Below are 16599 nucleotides of genomic sequence, written 5' to 3'. Positions count from 1 at the left end.
GATCATCAACTTGCTCATTAAGATACCGATGGACAAAATGAATAAAAATTGAAGAGTTAATAAATTGCAGACGATTAAATTTCATTGCTTTAAGGGGAAATTTTAGGAAATTCCTTCATTAAAAGCATTAACTACTGCTGAAGAATCAGAACAAATCACTGTTCTTTTGAGTTCTAACTTAAATTTGATCATCCAATCAATAAGGTGAAAGATGGCATCCACCTCCGTTTCCATCGCAGATTTAGAATTAACAGACCTAAAAAGATTAGGATCATTTTGCCAGCAGCATAGCCTCCAATACCTCCTTTGTAGTTAAATTTATCTATCAAACCCCATGCACCATCTATAACTATTACTAAATCAAATTGTTCACTTTTAAACCTCCAAAATGAATTCAGAATTTTGTAATGTCGTAAAGCCACTGCACCCTGCGGATTAATCCGCTAGAGGGGGTCAGCTCCAAAGGTCATGAGGCCAGAAGCGATTTCCAATTTATCAACTCTAAGCGTAATTAATTTAAGAAGACAGTCTTCTCGATCCTCTGATTGCCAAACACTAACTCGTTTCCAGTTAACCAAATCGATTACAGTAAAACCACGATCACAATTTTCTAGATTTCCTTCAAAATTACCATAGAAAATAAGTTGAGTAGACTCACTAGTGAAAAATTCCCACGTCTATGAACAAGACGAAGAATACTCCACCACTTCTCAATATATTTATGTTTGTTGGTATTGGCTATTAATTTTTTTTTCATCCTTATAATGGGTCTACAATAGGTCATATGCATTCCAATGTTATGTTCTGTTTTTGTTCTTAATATCATTTCTCCTTTCTTTTAGTGTGTAATTTAAGTCTTGCTATTCATTTTTCATGCCATTGGTTTTGTTAATGATTTTATAACTTTTTTTCATCGATTCATTTAAATTTTGTTTGATTTTATGTATTATGCTCCTTTGATATCTTGATAAAGTATCTCACACCATCATAAATTTTTCTCTCCATTCGCTCTAATTTTTATACTAGTCTATGTATTGAGAGTTTCTAAATCTGATGGCCGTGTTGTCCCAGACATAGATATACGTTTGAAGAGTTAATTTGCGATGATCAGATGCCATAAAAATGTAGTTCGCGGTATATATATATTTTATAAGATTGTCCTATATTTCCAGCCAAATCACTTGTAGTTATTTAATTATAACAATTAATTTTTCTAACTCGAAACAATGAAAACCATATGATACAATACTAAATTAAGGTTATATCATATCAACAACATATTAAACTTTATATTATTAATTTTAGAAAACTAATAAATTATAAAATTTCCTTAAGTATATTGTCTTTTCAAATTATTTTTTAATAAATATAATTATTAAAATTATTAAAAAATAAAGCATTGAAAAAGTTTTGCACGCACCGACGCACCGTAGACTTGTGTATAAAAAAGGTGATTTTCACGGCGAAAATTTTAAATTTCGGAAAAATTTGGCACAAACATTTCATTTCCATCGTACCTGTAGCAGTCCACTACTTTATCGCTCCCTCTTCTGGAACTTTCCCTGTCTCTCCCCCCACCCTCTCTAAAAATGTACTCAATATAACCATGGCCCAAAACCCTAGACCCAATACAAATCCATCTATAAATACCCCCTCTCCTCCCCTCTCTTCACTTCTTTCATTTCCTCTCGCTCTTGTTTCTCACTCTCAATCTCTCTTTTCTTACTCTTCGCAGCTTCGATCGGTACGTTTCTCATCTCTCTCTGTCTCTCCTTCATTTTATACACACACAAATACACACACGCTGTTGTATGTATATCAGAGCATCTATTTGCGATTATCGAAGCTAGGTCTTGTTCAAACATGCATCTAATCGAGGCTAGGTTTAGCTGTACTGTGTTAATTAGTAGTCCGATCTTCATTTTTATGTATGCGATTGTGATTTTGTGTTGTTTTATGGTGATTTGTAGTGTTTTTAGTGGATTAGTGAACTATGTGCCTCAGTTACAAGCATTATTTACGGATGTGTATGTATATGAAGTTTTTAATTGCGCGAAGCTAGGTCTAGGTTTACTGTGTGAGTAATTTTTTCTTATATTTTCTATGCTATCGTGTTTTGGTGTTGTAGTAATGATGAAGTGTACGTGCTTCATTATCTAATAACAGAAATTATTTATTGAAGCTAGGTTTATGTTCAGTGTGATGGTAATTTTGTCTTACTTTAATGGCAATTTCTGCCATTTCCAGTAGTTTATTGGACGATTATATTCTTCACTTACTAACAAGTATATATATGGATACTGTGTGTGTAACAAGTATCCAAACATGACTGTTGAGGCTATTTATATAAGGTTTTTGTGTTAATTAGTAGTTAGATCTTTATTTCTGAATGCGATATTGATTTTGTGTTGTTTTGTGTAGTTTGTTGCACTATATGCTTCCTAAAAAGAGATCAGTTGAAGGAGGAGTTGTAGACGGTGATAACAGCGCTGGTATTGATTCAGATAGTTTACTTAAGAAGAGTTGTTTGATCTCTTGTGTGAACACAACTACTACTACTACAGCTAAGAGTGGAGACGGAGGTATGGAGAATGGAAGGGGTAGTAACACAGGAGGTAGTAGCGTTCAGAAACCGAGTATGACTATGGATGATGGAAATCAGCAGGAGATTGATGAGGATCTTCATAGTAGGCAGCTTGCTGTATATGGGCGAGAGACGATGAGGCGGCTTTTTGCTTCAAATGTGCTCGTTTCAGGCATGCAAGGTCTTGGTACTGAAATAGGTATGCATTTTGTTCTGGAGTTGGATTACAGCATTTTATATGTCTCAATATTGGAATTTTTTTGATTTGTGGTGCTCAATTTCATTTGTTAATTATGACTCCTAGTTTGTAATTTTTGTTAAATTGTACTCCATCTATGCTCTAGAAGTTTATATATACTTTAATGAGTTGGCTGATTGCATTTGCACTTTATTCTAACCTTGTTCAGCACAAGGTCTAGTAGGTAAACATGTCTGCCTCTATTTTTTTAGTGGAGAAAACAAAATAGAACTTAATGTGGAATAAGTTGTTTATGTTTATGTTTATAGTCAGCTAGGAAGAGACATGAATTTTATTTACCTCTACTTGCTCATATGTATGGTTATCACGAAGGCAACTAGTCGACTAACCATGATTATGGTGTTCCATCCCCTGATTTAATCAGTTGCAATCCGCAAGGAGATGGATATGAACATGATATGGTATCAGCTTGTTTTTCATTATTCTAGTGTTTCTATTTGGTTTGACATGGTTAATTTTTGGTATTTGGATTATTTAGTGATTATGCTTCATTTGAATTTGGTATCTTATATTTGAATAAAATTATAAATTGATGTGTTAAGCTATATTCATATTAAATCTGGTCAATATATGTATTATGAAAGAATTCTCGACTTTTTATGACTAGCCGGTAACTTACTATAATCAATTATTTTTTCTTATCGTACTTTGTGCATATGTTCGGATAGACATGAATATAGTATGGTTTTGAGTTGTGGTATATATTATTTGGAGGTATGTTCATGTGATTGTGCCTGGTGGCATGACTATCGATCTTGTATTGCTGTCAAAGTATGTCTGCTATGGTCTGGAAATTTTCTGGAACTTTTTTAAGTTGAATAATTATAGCTTTGATATTGAATGTATCCATCTAATCTCATGCAGCAAAGAATCTCATACTTGCTGGTGTCAAGTCCGTGACGTTGCATGATGAAGGCAATGTTGAATTGTGGGATTTGTCTAGCAATTTTATATTCACAGAGAATGATGTTGGTAAGAACAGGGCACTTGTTTCTGTTCAAAAGCTGCAGGAGCTTAACAATGCTGTCGTTGTTACCTGTTTGACCACTAAATTGACTAAGGAGCAACTCTCTGGCTTTCAGGTAGCTTAGTTCTGTTAAAATTTAAAAGAAATCACTAGTTTATTAATGGGAATCTTGACTATTATATTTTTTATTGACTTATTTATCAAAAAAATTACTTGAATAATTATTTTGATGTGCTAATTCTTGTTATCCTCGAGCATATATCTGAAAATGAGTGTTGCCGTGTTTAAAACCTTAAACATTTCTCTTCACCACGTCTCTTAACTATGGTTATGTTGGTGATTAAACTATTTTGTCAGATATAAGTGACCTACTAGTTCGAAGAACTATTAAACTGTTCCTATTGCATAGTTAGTCTGTCGATAGTTGGATATCTGTTGTGGAGATGATTATAATTTAAGTGAAGCAAATGACGTCAACTACTCTTTTGTGGATCGACAGAAACCTTTCTTATATTTATTTTATCGAATTGATATTAAATTTTTATGAAAGGTTAATAAGAAATCGGAGGCTAACCGGTTCTTGTAAACATGTTAGATTTAATACATCTACCTTGTACTGTCACTTTTTAATACACTAATAGCTGCTTGTGTATTTTAATTCTTGGTAACGAGAATTCCCTTTGCAGTTGCTTCCTAGCCACACATGTAAAAATAATTAATATATTATTGAGTTAATTTGTTGACTTTGCTGCATCAAGTATTAGAATTTCTTCATCAATGAATATTGAAATCGTCTTTTATCTTTTTCTGTGTTTTCATAATTCCAGTGTCCTAGAAATTTAGCCTTTGCATGATGCGGAAGATAAGTAATCAAAATATAGCTCAAGTAAATAATAATTCTGGACAAAAGATACTGTATGGCTAATTTTACAGATTTACTGCTGCTAAAACATTTTTTAAACTGGAATTTGCATTTTCAGCTTACTTAAACTTTGACACTATCAAGTTTGTTTCTGGAAATCCTAACAATCTGTACATTGAACTCTGTGTGGCTGATTCATGAATTTGTTATACATTAAACATCTTACAGCATCCTTATCTTTCATCTCACTACTCTTTTTACCCACTTCTATACCGGTTCCCTTCTTTTATCCCATCATATAGCTGGAAATAAGCCAGTAAAAGAAAACTAGAAGCAAGTTGGGGTACGTAAACTGCAGAAAATGATTATTGCATGATCGTGTTATATAGTAGTTATTTTAACACAATATATATCAATAATTTCATTCTCTGTATTTGTTGGAAGTAATATGTTTTGTATTATTTTTATGTGTCACCAGTGTGGTAGTAACACTATATTTTGATGTCTGGCAGGCTGTTGTTTTTACTGATTCTAACTTGGAGAATGCAATTGAATTCAATGATTATTGTCATACACATCAACCACCTATTGCATTCATAAAGACTGAAGTGAGAGGTCTTTTTGGTAATGTGTTCTGTGATTTTGGCCCAGAGTTCACTGTGGTGGATACTGACGGCGAGGAACCTCACACTGGAATTATTGCATCTATCAGTAATGATAAACCTGCCCTTATATCATGTGTTGATGATGAAAGGCTAGAATTTCAGGATGGAGACCTTGTTGTGTTCTCAGAGGTTAAAGGAATGACAGAACTCAATGATGGAAAGCCAAGAAAGATAATTAATTCAAGACCGTATTCTTTCAACCTTGAGGAGGACACAACAAATTTTGGGCAGTATGAGAGAGGAGGTATCGTAACTCAGGTGAAGCAGCCGAAGGTCCTAAATTTTAAGCCATTAAAAGAAGCACTTAAAGACCCAGGAGAATATTTGTTGAGTGATTTCTCTAAATTTGACCGGCCACCACTCTTGCACTTGGCTTTTCAAGCACTCGACAAGTTTATATCTGAATTAGGACGCTTCCCGGTTGCTGGTTCTGAAGAAGATGCAGAGAAGCTCATATCCATTGCCAGCACCCTGAATGAGAGCTTCGGGGATGGGAAAGTAGACGATATTAACCCAAAACTTCTGCGTCAATTTTCTTTTGGTGCTCGGGCTGTTCTGAATCCCATGGCGGCTATGTTTGGTGGAATTGTTGGCCAGGAGGTTATGAAGGCATGTTCGGGAAAGTTTCATCCACTCTTCCAGGTTATCTTTGTATCATTTGTACTTAAATGCTTGTTCTGGAATCAATATCGTGTCTTCACAGTTTTTTGACTTTTTGAGATGATCACTTTTGAGCCTGTATCATTTTCCTCATGATTTGTGTCTGTTGCCATTTTAGTCATAGTTTTTATTGACTGTAATATATGAATGAACTGTCACTAAATGTCTGCATGTTGCTTACAGTTTTTCTATTTCGACTCGGTTGAGTCACTTCCTACTGAATCACTGGAGGTTAGTGAATTTGAACCACAGAATAGCCGCTATGATGCACAAATATCAGTGTTTGGGGCCAAGCTGCAAAAGAAACTTGAAGATGCTCAGGTTTTTGTTGTTGGATCTGGTGCATTGGGCTGTGAGTTCCTGAAAAATTTGGCTTTGATGGGTGTTTCATGCGGCAAACAAGGGAAACTGACAGTAACTGATGATGATGTGATAGAGAAGAGCAATTTGAGCAGACAATTTCTATTCCGTGATTGGAATATAGGGCAGGCAAAATCAACTGTTGCTGCCACGGCTGCTGCATTGATAAATCCTGCTCTGCATATTGAAGCATTGCAGAATCGCGTGGGCCCCGAGACTGAGAATGTCTTTGATGACACCTACTGGGAAAATCTGAGTGTAGTAGTAAATGCCCTTGACAATGTCAATGCTAGGTTATATGTCGATCAAAGATGCTTGTATTTCCAGAAGCCACTTTTGGAATCTGGGACTTTGGGGGCCAAATGCAACACCCAGATGGTTATTCCTCATCTGACTGAGAATTATGGTGCCTCAAGAGATCCACCAGAGAAACAAGCACCCATGTGTACTGTGCACTCTTTTCCGCACAACATTGACCATTGCCTGACATGGGCTAGGTCTGAGTTTGAGGGTTTACTGGAGAAAACCCCTGCGGAAGTAAATGCCTATCTTTTCAATACAAGTGAATATACCTCTGCTATAGTGAATGCAGGCGATGCTCAGGCTAGGGACAAGTTGGAACGTGTTCTTGAGTGCCTTGATAAGGACAGATGCGATGCTTTCCAGGACTGCATTACATGGGCCCGTTTAAGGTTTAGCTCTGTTTATATTTTCATTTGTTTCTCATGTATAGTTGCAGAGGAAGCACTTCTATGCTTGCATTGGTTTGACGTTGTTTCTTGGCTTCAGGTTTGAAGACTATTTCTCCAACCGTGTGAAGCAGTTGATTTTTACTTTCCCAGAAGACGCCTCAACAAGTACTGGCGCTCCATTCTGGTCAGCCCCTAAACGGTTTCCTCAACCATTGCAGTTCAGTACTTCTGATCCAAGTCATTTGCATTTTGTCATGGCTGCTTCCATTTTACGTGCTGAGACATTTGGCATTCCTATTCCTGATTGGGCTGTGCAGCCCAAGGCATTAGCCGAAGCTGTTGATAGAGTGATGGTTCCTGAGTTTCAGCCAAAGAAAGGTGTCAAAATTGAGACTGACGAGAAAGCCACAAACCTCTCTGCAGCTTCTATAGATGACAGTGCAGTCATCAATGAGCTGATCATGAAACTAGAGCAGTGTCGGAAGAGTCTGTCATCTGGGTTCAAGATGAAACCCATTCAGTTTGAGAAGGTCTCTCTTTTTTATCTATAAAATTGTGTTATGTTAATTTTTTGTCATGTTCATAGTTTCAGCATGGCATAATCTTAAAGTTAATATTTCACCTGAACAAGATATGACTGAGGATGTGTTGGTACATTTGCATAACAATTTTTGTGATTTGAAATATATTCAGGATGATGATACAAACTACCACATGGATATGATAGCTGCACTGGCAAACATGAGAGCAAGAAATTATAGCATCCCTGAAGTTGATAAGCTGAAAGCTAAATTTATTGCGGGAAGGATCATCCCTGCAATTGCAACCTCTACTGCTATGGCTACTGGTTTTGTTTGCCTTGAGCTGTACAAGGTTCTGAATGGAGGGCACAAAGTGGAAGACTATAGGAACACATTTGCAAATTTGGCTTTACCTTTGTTTTCTATTGCTGAGCCAGTCCCCCCTAAAGTCTTCGCTCACAGGGACATGAAGTGGACTGTATGGGACAGATGGATAGTTGACGGGAATCCAACATTGAGGGAGCTTCTTAAATGGCTATCAGAAAAGGGTCTGAATGCCTATAGCATTTCATGTGGAAGTTGTCTTCTCTATAATAGCATGTTTCCCCGTCACAAAGACCGGATGGATAAGAAGGTTGTGGATTTGGCAAGGGAAGTGGCAAAATTGGAGCTTCCACCTTACCGTCGGCACTTTGATGTTGTGGTAGCCTGTGAGGACGATGATGACAATGATATCGACATTCCTCAGATATCTATCTACTTCAGATAGATTTTTCAGTATTTCAGATGTACTCTTGGTTGCATGCTGTGTTTTAGGAGTTTAGTAGCTTGATTTACGCAATTCCTATGTTATCCTTTTAATACTCATACATATATCTAGATTATCGAGTATCTAACTATGGTCTGACCTTTTTAAGGTGTTGCCCAATTTGAATATTCTTACCTATCAAATGATTATGAGTTCGACTTTAAGTACTGGTGGTTGGTCTTTCGATGATGTTTTTAGTCGATTAGTTTAATTTTCACAACCAAGGGGTGTCTAACACTGCTTGTTTGTATCTTGATTAACAAGTAGGACACTTCTGCTTTGGGATCCAAGCTTACAGCTGTTCTTGTTATTTCTCCCTTTCTGTTTACGTTGCTGGAGTGATGATTTTTATTCACTCTCTCTTTTCGTTTAAGGTGATAAGAGAGGTGGTCTTTATGGGGAGAAATTTAATGTGAAGTAGGATCAATCACGCACCCAGCCATGTTCTCCTTGTGTTAATAACATTTTTTTCCCCCCTCTTTACGTCGGGAATTATTTGGTACTGTATTTATGAGGAGCTGCTTAGATCGTAATGTAGTTGCTCACTTGCTCGGTTATATTCTCTTTATGCATGTATCTGTTGGACGGATTCTATTAGATGCTGAGGATATACAAAGCTGGGCATCTGTGCTGTTTATAATGTCATGTTCTTTATTAAAAATAAATTTTTTGAACATTTATCAAATACCATTTCACATGGATGATATTTATTATTTACATGAAAAATAATAAATGAAAGTTGGGTGCTAATTCATGTGGTATAATGATTATTTGTTGTCCCAGTTTTTAAATGGTAAATAATAAATAATTGGGATAAATTATAGAGAAAATTTCTATGGAAACTTTATTGGGAAAGAATGTCATGAAAAATTGAGATAATAAATAATTCATAGTATCACATGAAAATCGTGCATCAATGTTTCATGTGAAAAAATTGGACATTAAAATTATCCAACTGAATTTTAATGTTTCAGCAACAAATGACTTCATTTTAGAGTTGAGTAATATGTTATTACTTGATGTATCTGGATGAACAATAGGTGGAGGGTAATAGTGGTGCTAGGCATGGGCGTGTCTGTCAGTGCACAAAACAAACTTCCTTTGTCTAAAAACTCGTAGACGAAAAACATGGATCGATTGTGCAAGCAGAAACTAAAAAGCTTCACCACATTCTTCTGTCTAGTCTTTGACAACAGACGTACCTCATTTCTAAAAATTCTGTTGAAAGCTGGCTCCTCGGCTTCGAAGTTTTTCGAGCACTACAAAACATCAAGGCTAGTACCAACAAGCTAGGGAAGGATGGGCAAGTGTGACTTTCTTCTAGAAGTCGATTCACTAGTATTACAAAAGAAAGTGAATATACTATCATACTCATAATCTGTACGACAGCTCTTTTTTGTATCTGGGAGATTGGTGCATTGGAATGGGTCAACAAGATTGTTGTAGGAGAGCTCCGAGTTGTACAAATGTGACCAAATGACTCAGATTTCCTAGTTCCAATTGCCTTGCAAAGTCATGGAATCAGGTAGAAACGTAAATAAATGAGAGAGACGGAGGGAGTATAGACCGCAAGCCAAGTCCAATCTCGTGTTATAAATATAGTATGCAGGAGCTCAAGCCACGTTTATTCAGAGCTGAGCATTAATTCTACCGCTACAAAATATCAATGTAGAAAAGTGCTGGTAATAATGGACAAATAATGGACAAACACATTGCTGCTTTATAATAACATATTGAATATACAAGATAAAAACACCAATGAAAACTTTCGACGAACTAAGATTTGTATCCACACCACAATATTTGGACCAAATCATGTCAGTTGTTGCAATGCTCAGTTACTATCAGAAATCAACATATTTGTTCAACTGACATGGTATAAATAGAATTTGCTTTCAGCATCTTTGAAGTTTGTGAAATCTCCCGACATAGAGTATTCATGGAGGGTCGAAATTTTGGGTTTGAGCACAAACACGCAAATGATTGTCTCAATATAAGAACAATGTCATGTTCTTGCTGCCTTGTTGGGCGCGGGAGACGTGTGTCCAATAGATCATTCAGCATTCTATTGGGAGTGCACCGGGAAGTTCTAAAATCTGAGAGGAAGTCTCCTGGATGGCTTCCCATCATGATTTCTAGCGCTACCACGCCAAAGCTATACACATCACATTTTTCAGACACAACCATTGTGTACGCGAGCTCTGCAGGATCAGAAAACGTAAAGGAAATTATAACAGATTTCTAGGGATAATATGTAGTTACAACATAAAAGTGTGGAACTGAAAATTTCTGAAATAGTGAGAAGAGATAACCGGGAGCAATATAACCGCAAGTGCCTGCAACTATTGTTTGATTGGATGAATCGGGCTCTAGCAACCTAGATGCACCAAAGTCAGCGACAAACGCCTCCATTTCAGAGTTGAGTAGTATGTTATTACTTGATATATCTCGATGAACTATTGGTGGAGCGCAGTCGTGGTGCATGTATGATAAAGCATGTGATATACCTTTCACAATGTTTACCCTCTTACTCCAATCTAATTCCACAGCATGGGCGTCATCTCTGAGCGCACAAAATAAACTTCCCTTCTCCATGAACTCGTAGACAAGAAACATGGATCGATTGTGCAAACAGAAACCAAAGAGCTTCACGATATTCTTGTGTCGTATATTTGACAACACATGCGCCTCATTTCTGAAACTTCTGTCAAAAGTCGGCTCCTCAGCTTCCAGGCGATGAAGCTTTTTGAGTGCCACAGTCTTGCCACTTGGTAATCTGGCTTCATATACACTACCGTAACCACCCGTTCCTATGCAGTATCTGATGTCAAAATTATTGGTGGCTATCATAATGTCCTCATATGCAATATGGCCGTCAAAGTTCCATATTGAGCAAAAATCACCATTCCTCACATTGATCCTGGATGGATCTTCCACAGGTGTATGTTGGCAACAGAGCACGAAGGCTAGTATCAACGTCGAAAGGCCGATAAAAAGGGAAAGAACTATACAGACGACAAGCAAGTGTGACTTTCTTTTGGAGGAAGTCAATCCACCACTTTCACATAAGAAAGTCCTTTCACCATCATAATATTTATCACGCTCATTTCGAATTGAAATGTTGGTGGATGGGGTTGGCCTATAAAGATTGTTGTGTGAGAGATACAAGTCAGCTAAATGTGACGAACAAAGAAATTTGTAGGGTATGCTTCCGCCCAAATTATTATGCCTAAAATTCACGAATTCCAGTGAAGCGCAATGCCCAAGTTCTTCAGGAATGTGGCCACTGAGCGAATTGTTGGAGAGATCCAGATGATTTAGGCCACTACAATTTTTAAAAACAGGTATGGAGCCATTAAATAGATTAGAGCTAAGGTCTAAATCGACCAAATTACTTAGGAGGTTTCCTAGTTCCAATGGGATGGAGCCATTGAGTTTATTGTGAGTTATTGTGAGATACATCAAGCGCCTGTAGTTGAGTGAGGTTACTCAGGGAAGAAGGTAAATTACCAATGAGATTTCGCAGTTCTAACAGGATTGAACCACTAAATTCATTGTAAGATACATCAAGTACATGTAGTTGAATGAGATTACCCAGGTAAGATGGTAACTTACCCGTGAGTCCATTATAAGATACATCAAGCAACTGTAGTTGAGTGATGTTACCCAGAGAAGAAGGTAAGTTACCGGTGAGTTCGTTGTAAAATACATCAAGCACCTGTAATCGAGTGAGGTTACCTAGGGGGGAAGGTAAATTACCAGTGAGTTCATTATAAGATACATCAAGCATCTGTAATTGACTGAGGTCACCCAGGGATGAAGGTAACTTACTAGTGAGTTCATTGTATGATACATCAAGCACACGTAATTGAGTGAGTCCACCCAGGGAAGAAGGTAAGTTACCAGTGAGTTGATTGTAAGATACATCAAGCACCTTTAATCGAGTGAGGTTACTCAGAAAAGAAGGTAAGCTACCAATGAGATAGTTGTTACTGAGGTTGAGATATTTGAGCTTAAAAAACATTCCAATTTCATAAGGTATGCTTCCAGTAAGGCCACAAGAGAAAAGATTAAGTTTTTCGAGGTAGGGAAAGGTAGAGAATTTAAGTTTACCCAGAAAATCCGCTATATAGTATCTCTTGTTGGGATCTATAGAAATGACTTTACCAGCCTTATTACATTCAACACCTTTCAAGTCGCAGCTAATGGTAGATGAAGACACATGATCCCACCACTTCGTGCATAGAAGAGCATCTGTTTCTGCTTTACTTGTTTCTAACAATGATGATGAATCATTAAAGGCCTCGGCCACAGCTAAACTTACAATGAGCAGTAGGCCAATGCAGAAGCTGCATGAATAAACCATGTTTTGTTAACTCATCAATTCTTCTCATACATATGTCTCTTTTATACTACCAACAACTTGCAAGAACAAAGTCTATGACGAGTCTTCTCCCTGCCCTTCTCGTAAGGCAGTACACTCAGTCTAAAGAAAGCAAAAACACATTTTCGAAACATTTAAGTACATAAGTAAGGTTGGCCAAGGTTGTGGAAGAAAAAAAGCGTATGAGGGAGAAGAATAATGAATATCTTCATAAAAAACATATCTTTTACTTAAACAACTTAAATTTTTGAAAAATTTCAAGTCAAGTTAAGTTGCTAAACAATTAACTGTTGAGCCCGCTGAACACTCATGATATCCACCAAGTTCAACAAGGGCATTAGTTCCAAGAGTCCTTTTCTATTCAAAGCTAATGTATGAAATTCTGTTTTAGCAAGAGGCTATTAAATAAGTTGTTAATGCAACTCTCACTTTTGATTCAGTTCCACAAGCATTAGTCTACGGCTCTACGCTATTGATGAACATGATTATCACGCCACGCGGGTAGATTAATCAACCAAGCACTGTGGAAATTAACTTCTTTGATCATAATCAATTATTAGATGCTAGGAATTCATTAAGCACAAACATATTATATGAAAAGTGAACATGATTTTTGAATAACTTTTTTTATTAGGATATTAGAATTTTTTTTAAGGAAGTTCGTTATACAACCACCTCCCACCAAAATTATAGGACAGTCAAGTTCGTGTCAGCAATCGGGTCGATTTCGCGTCAAGCTAAAATCACTTGAAATTGAATAAAATTGAAAATTGAAGTTTTTGGAAATGAAATTCTAATTTCGGTTCATTCGATCAGTCGAGTGATTTTCGGATTTTGTCTCAGTAAATCAGGTAGCAGACTAGTTCGGGTTCGGGTCGTGTCTGATATTACCACCCTAATTTTGATTAGAATATCAGATATACCATGATTCATAATTTTTAAAGTTCAATGATGGTAGATTTCTCTGTTTTAGTTGATTGTGGACCTTGTGGCTGCTAGACAGGAGACACAAAAAGTTCACATAGATAAAGAAGAGTTTTGTGGAGAAGTTCTGGGTAAACATCCACCCCATTTTGAAAGAATTATTTAGCAAATAGGACGGGCCAAGAATAGTAAAAAACTAAAAATGCCTAGTTGTAGGATTTGATTAATTGAATGTTAATCAGTCATATATGAACTCGTGGAAGTTGAATTTTCCTGGGGTTGACTGAGAGACCTTCAACAACCGCATCAGAATTTTGATGATCTATTTATTAAGTGATCAATTCTTCTAAAATCTTGACCTGTTAAGAGGAGGGTTTATACGATCATATTATATTTTAACACTGTTGACGGTAATAAGCAGTAAGCAGTACGAGGATGACTTTTCTCAATTCTCTCATTTTATAGTTCATAACTTCAGCTCATGTGACAAATGAAACAAGTAAATAAATCTATACTTAGTATTATCATACACAATAACTAGCAGAGGAAACATGGCTCAACATTTGCTGCTATGCATGATGCTAGCATTATTAGTGTTTGCATTTGAAGCATCTGGACAAGAAAGATCTTTAGCCAAGCCTGGATGTCAGCAAAGATGTGGAAGCCTTATAGTAAGTTACCCTTTCGGAATTGGAGCCAATTGTTCAGCTGATACGAAATTCGAGATTCGTTGCAACAGCTCATTCAATCCGCCAAAAGCCTTCCTTGAAGATAACAATCTGGAGGTGCTACAAATATCACCAGGAGGCACGATTCAGGTCAACAATCCTGTTTTATCAAATTGTGGTAATGGAAGCAATGTTCAGCAAGTTATGGCATCCGGTAGCTTTACATTCTCAGACACGGAGAATCGATTTACTGCACTGGGATGTGAAACCCTTGGCGTGCTGACACAACAAGGGTTCAATGTTGGGGGGTGCATAACATTTTGTAATAGCACTACTGCTATAAATTCAGACAAGACTTGTTTCGGGTTCTGCTGCCAAACAAGAATTCCTCCGCTTTTAAATGCAATTAATGCGTCCGTGAGGAGCGTTGATGCGATCAAATATCAGAACATATGCAGGCAAGCGTTTGTTGCAGATCAAAATTGGTTCAAGAACTTGACAAATATATTCAGTGTGCGATCCAGGGAACAAGTTCCTGCTGTGCTGGATTGGAGACTACCGAATCGGTCCTGTACATATCAGAAAGCTGTATTTGTCGACGACAATGGGGATAAGATAGAACAGTGCGTTGAAAAAGAAAATACTTTGTGTACAGATGAAGGCCTGTGTTCTTGTTCTGAAGGCTACGATGGGAATCCTTATTTGCCAAACGGATGTCAAGGTAATATTTTTAATCATAAAATCACATAAACCGTTGATTTAATACTTAGGCTGGAGAATTTAAATATCATGCAAGTCTGATACATTTTTCAATGTCAGATGTCGATGAGTGTGCAGATCATTCGCGCAACAACTGTGAGCAAATCTGTAATAATATGCAAGGAAGCTACTACTGCTCATGCCGAGATGGTTGGGTAAGCGTCGGATATAACAAATGCATCAAGGAAGCCTTTATCAAGACAGCTCCAGCCATCATACTAATAGGTACCCTCTAACATCAATTTAATTCATAGCTATATTCGAATGCATCTATGCACTCTAACATCGTTCATTATGTGATTGGTCTCGCAGCCTGTTGTGCTGGTCTAGGGGGGCTATTGCTACTGGCTGCTACTTGGTGGTTGTACAAGGTAATTATACGAAGGAAAAAGAGTAAACTTAAGGAGAAATTTTTTAAAAGAAACGGAGGTCTGCTATTGCATCAGCAAATGTCTTCCTATGAAGGTAATGTCGAGAAAACCAAATTGTTTACTTCAAAGGAGCTGGAGAAGGCAACGGACCATTTTAACGTGGATCGTATCCTCGGGCAAGGAGGACAAGGTACTGTCTACAAAGGAATGTTGACAGACGGAAAAATAGTAGCTGTTAAAAAGTCCAAGATAGAAGATGAAACTAAACTCGAACACTTCATTAACGAGGTTGTCATTTTATCACAAATCAACCATAGGAATGTTGTAAAGCTCCACGGATGCTGCTTGGAGACCGAGGTCCCGTTACTCGTATATGAATTCATCCCTAATGGAACACTTTTCGAGTACATCCATGACCGCAATGAGAATTTTCCGCTTACTTGGGATGTCCGCGTACGTGTTGCCACAGAAGTAGCAGGAGCTCTCTCGTATCTCCACTCTGCTGCATCGATTCCAATATATCACCGCGATATCAAGTCATCAAACATACTTTTGGACGAAAAGCACAGAGCCAAAGTGGCTGATTTCGGAACTTCAAGAAACATTTCTATTGATCAGACTCACCTGACAACAAGAGTACAGGGCACATTCGGTTACTTGGACCCTGAATACTTCCAAACTAGTCAGTTCACTGACAAAAGCGATGTTTATAGCTTCGGGGTAGTTCTTGTCGAGCTCTTGACAGGAGAAAGACCAATCTTGAGACCTAGACTTGACGATCAAGAACGGAGTTTAGTAGCACATTTTGTATTGGCAATGGAACAGGGTCGCATTTTCGATATTCTTGATTCACAAATCTTAAAAGAGGGCATGAAAGAATGTTAGGTCCAAAGTATCGTAGAAGGGGGGTTGAATACGATACTCACTACAATTTAAAATTCTTTCGAATCTTGCGGATAAATAAATTGCAGTCCTGTAATGGGTTTCGTGTTCCGGATATTTATTGGGTCGGTTTCTGAGGATATGAAAATATTAAACCAACACACAATATTTTCCAAGGTATATCTGTATATTGATAAATACCTCGAAGGGTGCTATAAATCCAAACCCGAAGG

General features: G+C 37.3%; 2 protein-coding genes and 1 pseudogene across 2 annotated transcripts; 2 read left to right on the top strand and 1 right to left on the bottom strand.

Moving 5' to 3' along the window:
- The first annotated feature begins 1510 nt into the window (after positions 1 to 1510).
- On the top strand, positions 1511 to 8545 carry LOC108209108 (ubiquitin-activating enzyme E1 1). The gene is made up of 7 exons (XM_017379851.2): positions 1511 to 1744; positions 2422 to 2783; positions 3708 to 3925; positions 5185 to 5979; positions 6181 to 7049; positions 7147 to 7579; positions 7743 to 8545. The coding sequence occupies exons 2-7, from the start codon at positions 2435 to 2437 to the stop codon at positions 8337 to 8339; spliced, it is 3261 nt and encodes a 1086-aa protein (XP_017235340.1). The 5' UTR covers positions 1511 to 1744; positions 2422 to 2434; the 3' UTR covers positions 8340 to 8545.
- Positions 8546 to 10078: 1533 nt separating this feature from the next.
- Positions 10079 to 12887, bottom strand: LOC108208255 (probable leucine-rich repeat receptor-like protein kinase At1g35710; annotated as a pseudogene).
- Positions 12888 to 14100: 1213 nt separating this feature from the next.
- On the top strand, positions 14101 to 16369 carry LOC108207441 (wall-associated receptor kinase-like 8). Its single transcript, XM_017377889.2, has 3 exons — positions 14101 to 15075; positions 15174 to 15338; positions 15426 to 16369. The coding sequence occupies exons 1-3, from the start codon at positions 14238 to 14240 to the stop codon at positions 16367 to 16369; spliced, it is 1947 nt and encodes a 648-aa protein (XP_017233378.2). The 5' UTR covers positions 14101 to 14237.
- The last annotated feature ends 230 nt before the right edge of the window (positions 16370 to 16599 follow it).

Source organism: Daucus carota, chromosome 2 (genome assembly GCF_001625215.2).
Source record: "Daucus carota subsp. sativus chromosome 2, DH1 v3.0, whole genome shotgun sequence".
NCBI classification, from domain to species: domain Eukaryota; kingdom Viridiplantae; phylum Streptophyta; class Magnoliopsida; order Apiales; family Apiaceae; genus Daucus; species Daucus carota.
This window is presented reverse-complemented; position numbering and strand designations above follow the sequence as displayed.